Source organism: Diplotaxodon limnothrissa, linkage group LG5 (assembly GCF_057381915.1).
Source record: "Diplotaxodon limnothrissa isolate DT_005_m linkage group LG5, D_limnothrissa_male_GT1.1, whole genome shotgun sequence".
Taxonomy (NCBI): Eukaryota; Metazoa; Chordata; class Actinopteri; order Cichliformes; family Cichlidae; genus Diplotaxodon; species Diplotaxodon limnothrissa.
In genome coordinates, this window is record NC_140600.1 from 28399482 (window position 1) to 28411770 (window position 12289).

Here is a 12289-nt window from a genome sequence, read left to right on the forward strand (position 1 = left end):
CTGACCACAGTACTTGAACACAACGTTAAAACGAAGCGAAACCGATATCGCAAACTGAGAAGTTACTAGAGACTGCCGGCAAGTTCCATATACCTCCCCCTGTACTAAACTCTACCCAGGCAGAGTGTGGGTCTCAGCCACCGGGACAACATACATGCACTGAGTAATGCCATTATTAGCAACGTTCATAAGGGCAACAGATAGTTTGTGAAGAGGGGAACTTCCTCGTTGTGATCTCTCAGACTGAGCAGCCGGTAAGACATGCTAATAGTAGCAAAGCTATGCTACGCTATGTTAGCTGCCATAAAACACCATTCAAAACCCACACGAGTTAGCATTACTTAGCTAGCGAGTTAACGCATAGAAAGAGTGGGAGTAAGACGCGTTTTTAAGCAAAATCTCGAGGAAACAAGATTCAGTTGTGGCTCTTTTTGAAAGTAGGATTTAAGTAATGGTTTGGAGAAAATGTCATGAACAGAATATGACTGTGTAACTGTTAGCGGCTAGGTACCAGATTAGCTTACAGTTAGATGAGCAGGTTTGTTAATTTGGTGTGGGGTTTTTAACCTGAGGTTTAACTGATTTAAGTTAAGCCTGTGGTATATGTGAGTGCAAACTATTAGCTGCCATCAAATCTCAGTATTATTATTATTGTTGTTGTTGTTGTTGTAGTAAGGCTACAGAAGCTGAAAGTGGAAAGTATTTTTATTGGTTTGTGGTTATATGTCATATGACATATGTTATATGTCAGAGCTGGGTGCAGGATTTCACTCTATACATTTTTGTGGACACCATGTTAATTAATTAATTGGTTAAAAAGTAAAGGCATGTGGAAGAGAACATAAAGCACCACTGCAAGAAAAAAATGACTTCAACTTAATTGTTTAATTGTTGTACAGTGTAACTAATTGAAATTTTTTTTTAAGATTAGACAAAATATTTTATATTAATTCCAGATTTGGAAAATTCTTTAATTTACAGCCCTGCCAGTGGCCTCAAACAAAAATAAGCCTCTGTGCACTAAGCAAAGCTATTTGATATATATTCTTGTTAGTCAATCTAAAATTGCCTGCATCTGAATGTGACTATATAGTGTTGGTAATTAAAATTACTCTTGTGATTTAGTGTTAATCAGGCAGTCTCATGGTGTGCTTATGGTACAATTTTTTTATATTGAAGCGATGATAAAATATATACTTTATAAGTAGTGATTACTTTCAGTATATGGCTTGTTGTGACATTTTGTTTCAGTTTCTCTACAGCACAAAACAAAAGCCGAAGACAATTGTCTAGTTTTGAATGGAGAAAATCCTCTTTGAGAAACTAAAATCTCTAAAAAAGTATTTTTTCCCTCTAGTTTTACTTAAAAAATGATGAACTAATTGTCAAAATAATTTCACACATTTTTCAGGTTAATTGTCCGTTTCAGACCAACACTGGTGAATACAGTAACAAAATAAAAATAAAAAAACAATGAAGAAGCATCTTTGACAAAAAATATAGATACAAGCTTCTCTTGACTGACACATAAACAAAGCTGTGTGTAACAACTAATATATCAATTTCTTTCTTTACAAAATTGTTGTAGAAACACGTGCCTCATTCAGCCACCACACAGAGGTGGCGAGGTCCACATTATTCCTTTGTATGAATAGAAATCCAGTATTTTATTGATGAGTCATTTCAGTTACATTTGAATTGTCTGATGTTTTAATCCACATATAAACCAACCATTACTGTATCATTCTAGGTAGGAGCCAGCAAGAAGACATGCCACCAAAACAGAAGTCCAAGTCCTGGGCTGAGCTGAAACAAGCTGGCAATGAATGTTTCAAGACAGGCCAATATGGCGAGGCCACAAATCTCTACAGCCAGGCAATCAAAGCGCTGGAGAAGAACAGTAAGTATTATAACCTGAGCGTGCATACACTTCACCGAGAAATGAGTGTGAAGTACGTTTTATGTTCCTGTGACCTTATTTGATATAAATCTGCATTTTCCTAGGGATGGAAATTGATCAATTTAGTGGTTCCAATTCCATTAGAGGTTCATGTTGTCTTCTCATTCGGTTCTCACTGGCTCCTTTGAGACTCACCACCATCATTAAGCAGCATATCCAAAAACATTAAATTCATGCAGATTAATTGCATGTGGTGGTCAAATGTGTGTGCATGCTGGAGGTATTTCCCCTCTTTGTTGATCAGTATTGAGGTTGTTACTCAAAAGATATATTACACAGAACACTTTTCTTAAAAGAAATGCAGTACTTTGTAATGTAGTACTTCACTACTCCCAAGAGGAAGTAGTGAAGTATTCTTTGCTCATAACCTTCATTACTTTAACATTTCACTACTGTAAAATGACCTGATAGTTACCAGTTAACAGTATAAACCTACTGGCACATTCCTGTTCCTCAACAAAAACCCCAATCCTAATGCTGACACACATACAGTCTTTCTCTTAGTATTCAGTTATGAACACAAAGCAAAGATGAAAACTAGCACAAGAAGACTTCACAGTAGGGCTGCCACAAACGATTATTTTGATAGTCGACTAGTCACCGATTATTTTTGCGATTAGTCGACTAATCAGATCATCATCCATTGGACGTAAAACTACAGCTTATTGCACCAGCAGCATCTGCTCTTATATAACTATCATTAGCTTACAGCTTTAAGTGTTTAAGGTCTGTGCTAACTAAAAATAAAGACAAGATGATAGTTTATTAAATTTTAATGAAATTTGCAGATTGTTTCGGTGAAGTTTAATAAACTCCTTGCTATCTAAAATATAACAGGACACTGGAGTATATTCTGGAGCATCTCACACTTCTGATAATCAGTTGTCTGCTTGACGTTTATTCAGCTGTGTAAAAACTATAACTTTAATCTCAGACAAACTGATTTACTCAGGAACAAATAAAATACTAAAAAAAAAAAAGCCAAACAATAACATTTTAAGTTATCTAAGTGACTCATATATATTTAACCTGAGTAGCGAAAGACGGCGGTGGGTTTGAAAACGATTTGCGGGGAGTCCGGTGTTCTCACGGCGCTAGTGAGCCTAGCCCCCGGCTCGCTAACGAGCTAGTGGGTAACAGATGTCTCTGAAAACGTCGGAGCGCTTTTGAAAATATGTGGTGTCCTGATAAACTGAGCAGATATTTGAGGTTTACACAGCTACATTCTCGCCTGAAAATATGTTAAACGTTTATTTTGTGACCCAGAAAGAATAATAAGAGTAACATTAAAACTAACTAGCTGCCGCCATTGTTGGAAACTGCGCTGGGCCGCGCTATGAATTCTGGGACACAGCTGCTTCTTCTTCTTCGGGGTTTAACGGTAGCTGACATCCTTGTACATGCAATGCTGCCATCTTCTGTTTCAGTCCGTTATTACACTCTTAAATCCTGCCACTTATTCCTGCGTCTTTTGTGATCTTACAAAGCTTCAAACGACGCATCGACTATTAAATCAGTCGTCGACGATTTTGATAGTCGACGTAATCGTGACTAGTCGACAAATCGTGGCAGCCCTACTTCACAGTGATTATGATTCTACTGTAGAAACATTACATTACTTTTGTGTTTCTCCATAAAAATAGAAGTAGAAACGGAGGCTGCAGCCTGACTGCTCATCCGTTTTTTACCTGTTGAAGTTCAGGGTTTGAGTTCAGGGGTTGGTATTTACTCAGCTTTAACATCACTCTGGGTCCTTGGCTAGCTTAGTGTTAGTATGCTTGCAAAGGGCCAAAGTTGTATTAGCAACATAATGCAGTTGTTTCTGTGTTGGATGTAGTTTGCACTCTCATCCTTTTGTGCAATAAAAATAAGTACATGCTGTAGACTGAACCGCTATTTTCCTCCTCCAGCACACAGATAAGCAGGATCGATAGGCAAGCAGACCAACAATTCCAAGGAATTGAATTATTGGGAACCTATTACTGGTTCTTAATTCCCATCCCTACATTTTTCTTCTTCTTCTTTTTTAAACTGACATACAAAAAATTGTCCTAGTGGCTCCATAGTGCAATACTGCAGAGTTTGCGCTATTGCGCTGGCAAGAGACAGTTTGCTTGTGGGTTTATATTAGGAAGGGCTTTTGGCATAAAACTCTGCCAAAACAAATATGCAAAGCTACCTGCTCTGGTGACCCCTTGTGAATAAGGGAGCAGCAGAAGATATTTAGTAAAAAAGGTCTTAAACAATAAAATGAAACCCATATGAATGTAAAACCAGTGCTCTTTTATTTTCTTCTTCCTTTCCATTGGCTCTGACTAAAACCTCTTTGGGGAAAATCAGTGTGTGTACACTGACATCCCAAGTGAATATACTCAGTCTAGGTAGTCTCTCTATCTGCTTCCTCCACTTATGTGTGCAGAGCTGCACACATAAGTGCAATTAGTACTGTAATTAGTATTTAGTATTACAGTACAGGCAAAATGCTATAAGAATTGAGTGCAACATTAAATTGTATCAAATCCCTCATCTTCCTCGCTAGTCGCAGTTTCTAACATGGCTATTGTAGCATCAGGGAACAGCAAAGCAGTTTTTGAGAATTGATGCCATGTTGCAATAAGTAGAGACTTAAGACTTAAAAATATTTTACAATGTGCTTGACAACACTACAATGCTGTGTTGTGTGATTTGTGTTTTCTGGTCATTTAATGAATGTTTTCTTTCTAACAGTTGCACATGTCTTCAGATTAATAGGGTTATTTGTTGTTTGACGATCTGCTCTTAAACACATCGTTTTCTTCCTGTTAAGGTAAAAGGAATCCAGAGGATTTGTCCATTTTGTATTCAAACCGTGCAGCCAGCTACCTGAAGGATGGCAACTGTGGGGAATGTGTGAAAGACTGCAATATGTGAGTGTGATGTTGCAATTTGGATTTCATGCATCTTTCTTTCCTCAGATCTTACACCCTGATTTTCTTATTTGGGGTGTTTGATTGTGTGAGAACATCCAACCTTTGGTAATGTAACATAAGGGAGACGCTCAAGTACATGAAATAAAAGCAATGTTTTGTTCTGTTCTGTATATTGACTTCTGTAGTTTTGTCCATTAAACTTATTGTTAAATTTTTAATGACGATACGTCCATTTTCAGCCTGTTCATTATCAAAATATTATCTAAATTATGATTTTAACATGTTTTCTTTCAGGTCTCTGGAGTTATCCCAGTTCAATGTGAAGTCTCTGCTTCGTCGTGCTGCTGCCTCCGAAGCTCTGGAGCGTTATAGGCAAGCTTACGTAGACTACAAAACTGCTCTACAGATTGACTGCAACATAGCAGCAGCTCACGATGGCACCAACAGGTATGTTGTCTGTTAGCTAGCTGAGTGATGGTTATATTTTAGCTTACAATATAATATTCACCATCTCTGAGTTTCTATAGCTGCAGTACCTTAATACGAGCCTTTCCAATCGCACTGTGAACAATATCAACATATTGTGTTTGTATGGCATGTTACTGCCAAGTAGACCAATCACAGTTGTTTCCGAGTTTGATTTTCCAGATCGAAATAAACAAATCTAACCAGTTTACACTTTACAATTTACAGTTTTGCAGAAATATCAGTACAGAAATATCTGTTTTAGGAGGTTTAAAAAAACAGATGGTTTATGCATCTTCTTGGTCTGTTGTAGGTTTTAAACACTGTTCTGTAATCCCCCGTCCCCAAGAAAGAGATTATGAAACCATAATGAAAATACACAGACCTGACATTAGACCTACACATGAGTATTTGTAAATACATTAACAGAAGTGTCTTCACAGTATCTCTAAAAGTAAAAGTGTTGACTCCTTGGTTCCATAGTTCAAGAACAGAACCTGAACTTGTGGGCAGAAGCACAAAAAGTTTGTTTTTCAGCTTCTTCTCTGTTCACATTCTTGTCACTGTTGTACTGTTTCTCAGGATGACAAAGGCACTCACAGAGACAGACGGTCCGTCATGGAGAGAAAAGCTTCCTCCCATTCCCACAGTTCCTCTGTCTGTGAAGGAAAAACTTGCCCAAAAGTCTGCAGGCAATGTCACCCAACAAAGTCCAACACCTCAGCAGAATGGCACAACGCAAACAAAAAAACCTGGTACATAGATTTATGAAAAATTATGTTATTTAAAATTATGTTATTGATTTGAATTGACTGAGTTCCTTGTTAGTGTCAAAGAGTTGACCAGCTTCATGAAAACATAACCATTCATTGGATTTTTTTAAAAGTTACTTAGAGACGGAGCAGCATTATCATATTCAAACTCTCTTTTTTATGCCCCCCACCTTTTCCTTACCTTCTCCTCAGCTCCCAGTGATAAAGAGATAAAGAAAGCTCAGGCCTTAAAAGAAGAAGGCAATGCCCTGGTGAAGAAAGGAGAGCACAAGAAGGCCATAGAGAAGTACAGCCAGAGCCTCAAACACAACCCTACAGAAGTCACCACCTACACCAACCGGTGAGCCTTGATCATCAACACCTGTGTCTCTGCAGTGTTGTATTTAATATTGCTCCAACGAATATATCAACCATCATATATTATTTGGTCCTGTTTTTGTTTGTTTATAAAATAAAGACTCCTACAGATTTAGCTAAATATAGCTTTGGCAGTTATAAAAAACCTGACTATATAAGAATAGTAATATGTTCACAAAGGTGGATGATTTCAATATCGTTGAAACTGTGTTAAAGGGATTTGCATACCTATGAAAACTTTAAAGATGACATGGTATTCATAATATACATTTTAAGATTTTTGTTTTGATAACTTTTCTCTGCTTTAATATTCAGTTGCTTTATTTAATCAGGAGGCATTTGTACTATGTTGGGCAGTTTCTGTGTAATGCCCATTGCCTATTAAGCCTGTTTTTTAGTGGCTGATGGAAATTTGCAAGCTGTAGCTTATATGGACTAACTGCTGTTGCACAGTAGATGAGTCATGTTTTTCTGCGTGACTGGACAAAAATGCTAAAATCATTAGCTCAGTACACAGATATTACTTTACACTTAAGTCTTTCCTGACTTTTTGACATGAGTAAACATAACACAGTAGCACTAGAAAACAATAACAAACACAAAAAAAAATATTAAAGAAATGCCGGGACTCTATTTCTCTGCCGCACTGTGACATGAATTCGGCCCCTTAGCTTGTTATATTTTCTTTGGAGGATCCTTAATGTGGATTTCTGACAATGAATGGTAAAGAATCAGTCTGAATCACATGATGGCCCTGGACTAAGATAAATATAAATTAAAAAGTAAACAAAAAACACTTTAGCTGGATATTATTTAAAGAGTTCGTTGAAATGGAGTTCACATTTAAAAATATTTCAGTAACAAATGAACAAATGAAGAGGCTAGAAAGCATTTAAAGGTAAAGTTTTAGGTGTGTCAGTCAAATAAAAGCTTAGACAAAAAAATGAATAATCTTGAAGAACCTGAAAATAAATACAAATTCAGATTCATCCATTTTGGAGTGCTCTGATCACAGAGTGTTATACATGTAGTGAAGCATTTTAGATTGATAATTAATACATCATGGCAACATTATTGTTTGACTGGACCTTCAAATAAATAAAGATGCGCCCAGATGTTTTAAATGTGGTTTACTGTGTGTTGTGTGATTAGGGCGCTGTGCTACCTGTCAGTGAAGCAGTACAGAGACGCCATCAGAGACTGTGACGAGGCGCTGGTGATTGACAGCAACAATGTCAAGGCTCTCTACAGGAGGGCTCAGGCTCACAAGGAACTCAAGGTAAGAGCACGAGTCTTCATCACCGCGCTCCAGCTTCTGATTCCCACACAGCGCAATCAGACGTTAGTTTCAAAAGTGTCTGCAGGTTTTCAAGCTAAGCGACAAAATAAAAAGCATATCCTGCCTTGATAATTACCAGCGTTTCCCCTGACAGTCTCTCCTCATTAGTAGTCAAAACACACAGAGGAGACAGTAAGCTCGGCACTCACAGCTACATGCAGTGAAAAGCTCAAGTCAGTGTTTGGAGGTTTGAGTTGTCAAAAAGACACGAAGAGAGTCGATTCTTCATTTCCACCTCATATTGTTCAACGTGATTTTTATCTAGACATCCAATTATCAGTGTCTCCTCTTCCATTGCCTTGAGTAACAGATAACCTGCCAGCGCAAGAAAACAAAAAGAGCAAAATAAACAAAGATTTATCATGTATTTTCTTTATTCATGTTCTTCTTTTCCTGTGATTGTGAATCTCAATACTACATCATTGATCATAGCTAGCACTATCTCAGCTGGGTTCAAGATCAGGTCACCTAAAGACGTGAATAAAAATAGTAGTTATTTCAGATAGAGAAGAAACAAGAAGGCATTGTCTACCGGTTACCCAGACTAGGGCACTAGTCACTCGTTCACTCTTTTTTTTTTTTTTAAAGCTCAGTCAATGCTAACCACCTAGTACCAGCTGTTCCTGTCTTAGTTGTGGGCTTTAAATCATTCAGCTGGTTGTGCAGAGAGGAACTCGTTTTTTCATCGTTTTGGACGGCATTTTTTTTCATTGTCACAAAGTACTAAAGGAAATGACTCGTTTTTTTGCTGGGTGACGTTTTGTATCTTGATCTACTTTGAGATGGAATTTAGAAAAAAATCAGTTTGAACATTTATTTTGTCATGTGGGATTACAGTCACACTTACAGTCATAAGTGTGACTGTAATCCCGTTTTAATATTAAATGGTAGCTAAACAGAGGTGTATTTAAACACAAGAGAGCCTTCATTATGTGATTAGTGTCACTTGTTTACCCATGTTTAGTGTTTCCCATAGAAATAGATTGAATTTGTGAATATATAAATAAATAATAAAGCACATATGCTTTGTGACAAAAAGTAATGGGATAGTTATCAACTTCTTCCTCATCCTCTACTGTCTTTGACTGAACCCAAAGGCAGTCGTCCTTGTTCTGCTCTGAATCTGGTCTGTGAGCCTCAAGACTTCCAAATAGATGTCCAGAACAGAACAAGGACTACTGTTGCCTGATGCAGTCCAACGTGGTGGAATCAGACCCTGACCCGTCACAGGATGACAGTCGAGACTGCCACAACAACAGCAATCTGATCAGACTGTTCACAGGGAAACATGAAACAGAAAGTTCAGTTGATGCTCAGGTCCTATCAAAATAATGGCAAGGGGATCTTCTCAAAGTAAACTGATTGAGTTGTTTTCTCAGATGAATGAAAATTTAAAACTAAATAGCAAAATATATGCAAACTATAAGGCAGCGGGCAAGAGACATTATTATTTACTTGTTAGTTCCAAGCTGGTTTGTTTTTAAAAATGTTCAAGTTCACCTTGTGAGAAAGCACATACGTCAACTGTGGATTAAATTGCATTGTTCTGAACTGTGTTGATTGTTTTTATGCAGATATTGGTCACTGACTCTGTTCTACTGAGGTGTTTTTACTTTCAGTTTCTCTGACCTTGTCAGCATTGTTTCATTTTTAATCTCTGAAACTTTTTGCCTTCTCCCCTGCAGGACGTCAGAGCCTGCGTGGACGATCTGAACACTCTGCTGAAAGTGGAACCAAAGAACTCGGCCGCCTTGAAGCTCCTGCAGGAAGTGCAGAAGAAGAAATGAGGACAGGTCAGGGACTAGAGGCAGCAGTAAGGATGTGTCACTGCTCTGAGTGCAAGAAGCCAAAGTCATCTTTTTTTATAAGAATCAGTTGGTGGAAAATAGCAGAACAGTGAAATGATTCTACTGTCTGTGAGTCCAAGACCAGGCCCGTGTTTCCCAAAACTCCTTCACTGAATTCCTGTTTGATGTGTTTACTCTCACTTGAACAGACATGAAGTTGGTCTCAAGGTGCTTGTAGAAAACCACATCAGCTCTGGATACTTAGAAATGATGTTGGAATAGGAATGAAGCAGCCTTGGAAATATTTCTTTTACCACTTTTAGCTTGTCAGTTTCCAATCATCCAGTATTTATGGTTATTTATTTTACTCACACACCTCAACCTGGTTCTGAGAATAAACGTTTACCATCGTCATTTGTAAAACTTGAGCAGGCAGTCAGCTAACGTGACGCTCCTGCTGGGTGCCAGAACTTAAATTTGATGTTAATGTATGTTTTGACAAATAAATTTACCTCAAGGGTATGCACCTAAGGACTTTTCCAAGACAAAAAACTATGATCATATTCAAACCCTGTGAAACAGGTCAGTCAACAAGTTTACTTTGCTGATGCAAAATCTGAGATGCAGCTGAATTCTCCAAAAAATAAGCCAAGTTGAATCAGACATGACATAGAAATCTGAGAGACTACAGGAATAGCAAAGAGGGTGGCTCTGTGGGTAGGGTTGGCGCTTACTATCGGAGCTTGAGTGTCATGGTACCACTACATGGCCATAAATGGCATGAGGAAGGCAAAAAAATGCCTTCATATTAGCAGGCTGAGGTCTTTTAGGTAACCATGGATAAAATATTATCTTAAAGTTTGATGAATCCCAAAAGTTTTGACAGAAACTGAAAGAGTTTTTCCTTAGAAATCAGTTGCTGTTGAGAAGCCCACTTTAGAGTTAAATCACAAAGCTTCTGTAAACACTGGTGATCATAGACGTTAAGTTTCAAGGTAACAGCCAATTCAGATGTTTTTACTCTCAGGTAGTGTACTTATTTATCCCATGTTTGGAGTACATGTTTCTGTTTCTAGGTCCTTTGATATTTATAATGTCCATGCCATATAGGATAGCTTGCATAGATTTCCTCAGTAGAGTCTGATCTAGTTAACTTGTGAGGCAGTCATATGCCTGCAGAGCTGTTTGTGTGAGAGTTCAAGTAGCAAGCCTTTTGCAGCATATCACTACAGTATGTATGCTTTGGATTTAATTTCCTGGAATAAAGGAAAACGTTTCTTTGGCATTTCTTCTTAATTACTCCGATGTAGGAAGGTGTAGTGATGCTGCAGATTTTGATGTCAACAAAAGAATTGCCTTTTTGTTTTTGTAGGCCAGCCCAGAAGTTCGTACTGCCCCGGTTCCTTCAGCCAAAACGTGATTCAGACTTTCCCAGGAAGTAGGCTCAGTGGGGAGTAAAATTTTGTAATACCTGTACGTTTTGTACAGAATGATGATCTTTAAAAATTCATGATATGTTTGTGCTTTAAGAATAAGCAGTTGCGAGCTGTAAAATGTTAATGTTAGGACACAAACCAAGGGTGTTCAACTCATTGTAGTTAAAGGGCCACATATGGCGCAATTTGACCTGCAGTGGTCGAGAGCCACTGATAAATTACATTAGCTGACCTGCTAAAGATGTGAAGTCTGTAAATGTTCCACTGTTTTAATGAGCCATCAGTTTTAACGATAGTATTTTAGTTCACTGCTTTTGATCCATGCTGGTATCTCAGCAGTACGTTTTATTGATAAAAATGTAGTTGTTATTGATCGAACTGTCACCTGACATGTAATGGGTGTGTTGGACCCATGTTTGACTCGCTTGCTATAAACAAACCTCACCAAGGTTGCTTCTAACTTTAACGTCACACCACTAGGCTGTTATGGGGCATGTGAGAGCGTAGAAATTCTCAGGTGGCCGTCACCTCCTTGCACATTTTTTACAAGCCAATGAAAGACTTGTTGAACGGGCTGTTTGATGGACGAGTCTTACTGGATTTTTGAAACCATGAAGGCTTCGATGGTGACGACTCAAGAAAAGCTTAACTGAACAAAGTATGAAAATCTGTTAACCGCAGACCTTTTTTGAACATCTAAAAAAGAATAAATAAGATAATACATTTAAAAAAACAAACAAAAAATGCACTGACTTTAAGGCAAGTGAAGTGGAAATAAAACATACCAACTCATTTCCAGGTTGTAAGACTTGTGCTGTCTGTTTATGGTTCAAATTATAACTAAGAGCGGAGTCCTTCTCTGGTTATCTGCATATATTATCTCTGTCACCTATTGGACACCACATTCTTACTACTTTGCTTCATTTCATTTCTCTCTGTCCCAAGTGAGAGAGGTTGGCTTGGTACTTTAGCTTCGGAACGTCGACTTGTTCCCCTTCTCTTGACATATGCAGTATGTGAACCAAGTAGTAGTGTCCTCACACGGGTCCTTATGTACAAAGTATTGCCTCATTCTGTGAACTTTCTATTTCATTGTAGATAGAGTAAAATTTCTTATTAACTTGCTGTAGCTTAGCATCTCCATCCTGACTAAAGTGCCTGTGTCCATCTTTCATCTGCTGAAGCTAAAATCATGTTTTTTGTTTCAGTGACAGCACCTCCACATGTATATCAAGTTATTCATTCAGGGAAACTTTGAAGCAC

General features: G+C 37.9%; 1 protein-coding gene across 2 annotated transcripts; it reads left to right on the forward strand.

The window, feature by feature from the left end:
- Nucleotides 1-71: 71 nt before the first annotated feature.
- On the forward strand, nt 72-12269 carry tomm34 (translocase of outer mitochondrial membrane 34). Of its 2 annotated transcripts, XM_085354472.1 has the most exons (8): nt 72-254; nt 1751-1900; nt 4767-4866; nt 5164-5316; nt 5917-6089; nt 6300-6447; nt 7617-7743; nt 9489-12269. In XM_085354472.1, exons 2-8 carry the CDS (start codon nt 1771-1773, stop codon nt 9588-9590), a joined length of 933 nt encoding a protein of 310 aa, XP_085210598.1. In that variant the 5' UTR covers nt 72-254; nt 1751-1770; the 3' UTR covers nt 9591-12269. The 2 variants fall into 2 exon arrangements, with proteins under 2 accessions (XP_085210598.1, XP_085210599.1); XM_085354473.1 differs by lacking the exon at nt 72-254 and having other exon boundaries at nt 1707-1900.
- The last annotated feature ends 20 nt before the right edge of the window (nt 12270-12289 follow it).

Coding starts and splice junctions, on each gene's coding strand:
- tomm34 (XM_085354472.1), top strand. CDS start 1,771: ATGCCACCAAAACAGAAGTCCAAGTCCTGGGCTGAGCTGAAACAAGCT. Junction 6,090..6,299: donor AACGCAAACAAAAAAACCTG/GTACATAGATTT, acceptor CCTTCTCCTCAG/CTCCCAGTGATAAAGAGATA. Junction 7,744..9,488: donor AGGCTCACAAGGAACTCAAG/GTAAGAGCACGA, acceptor TCTCCCCTGCAG/GACGTCAGAGCCTGCGTGGA.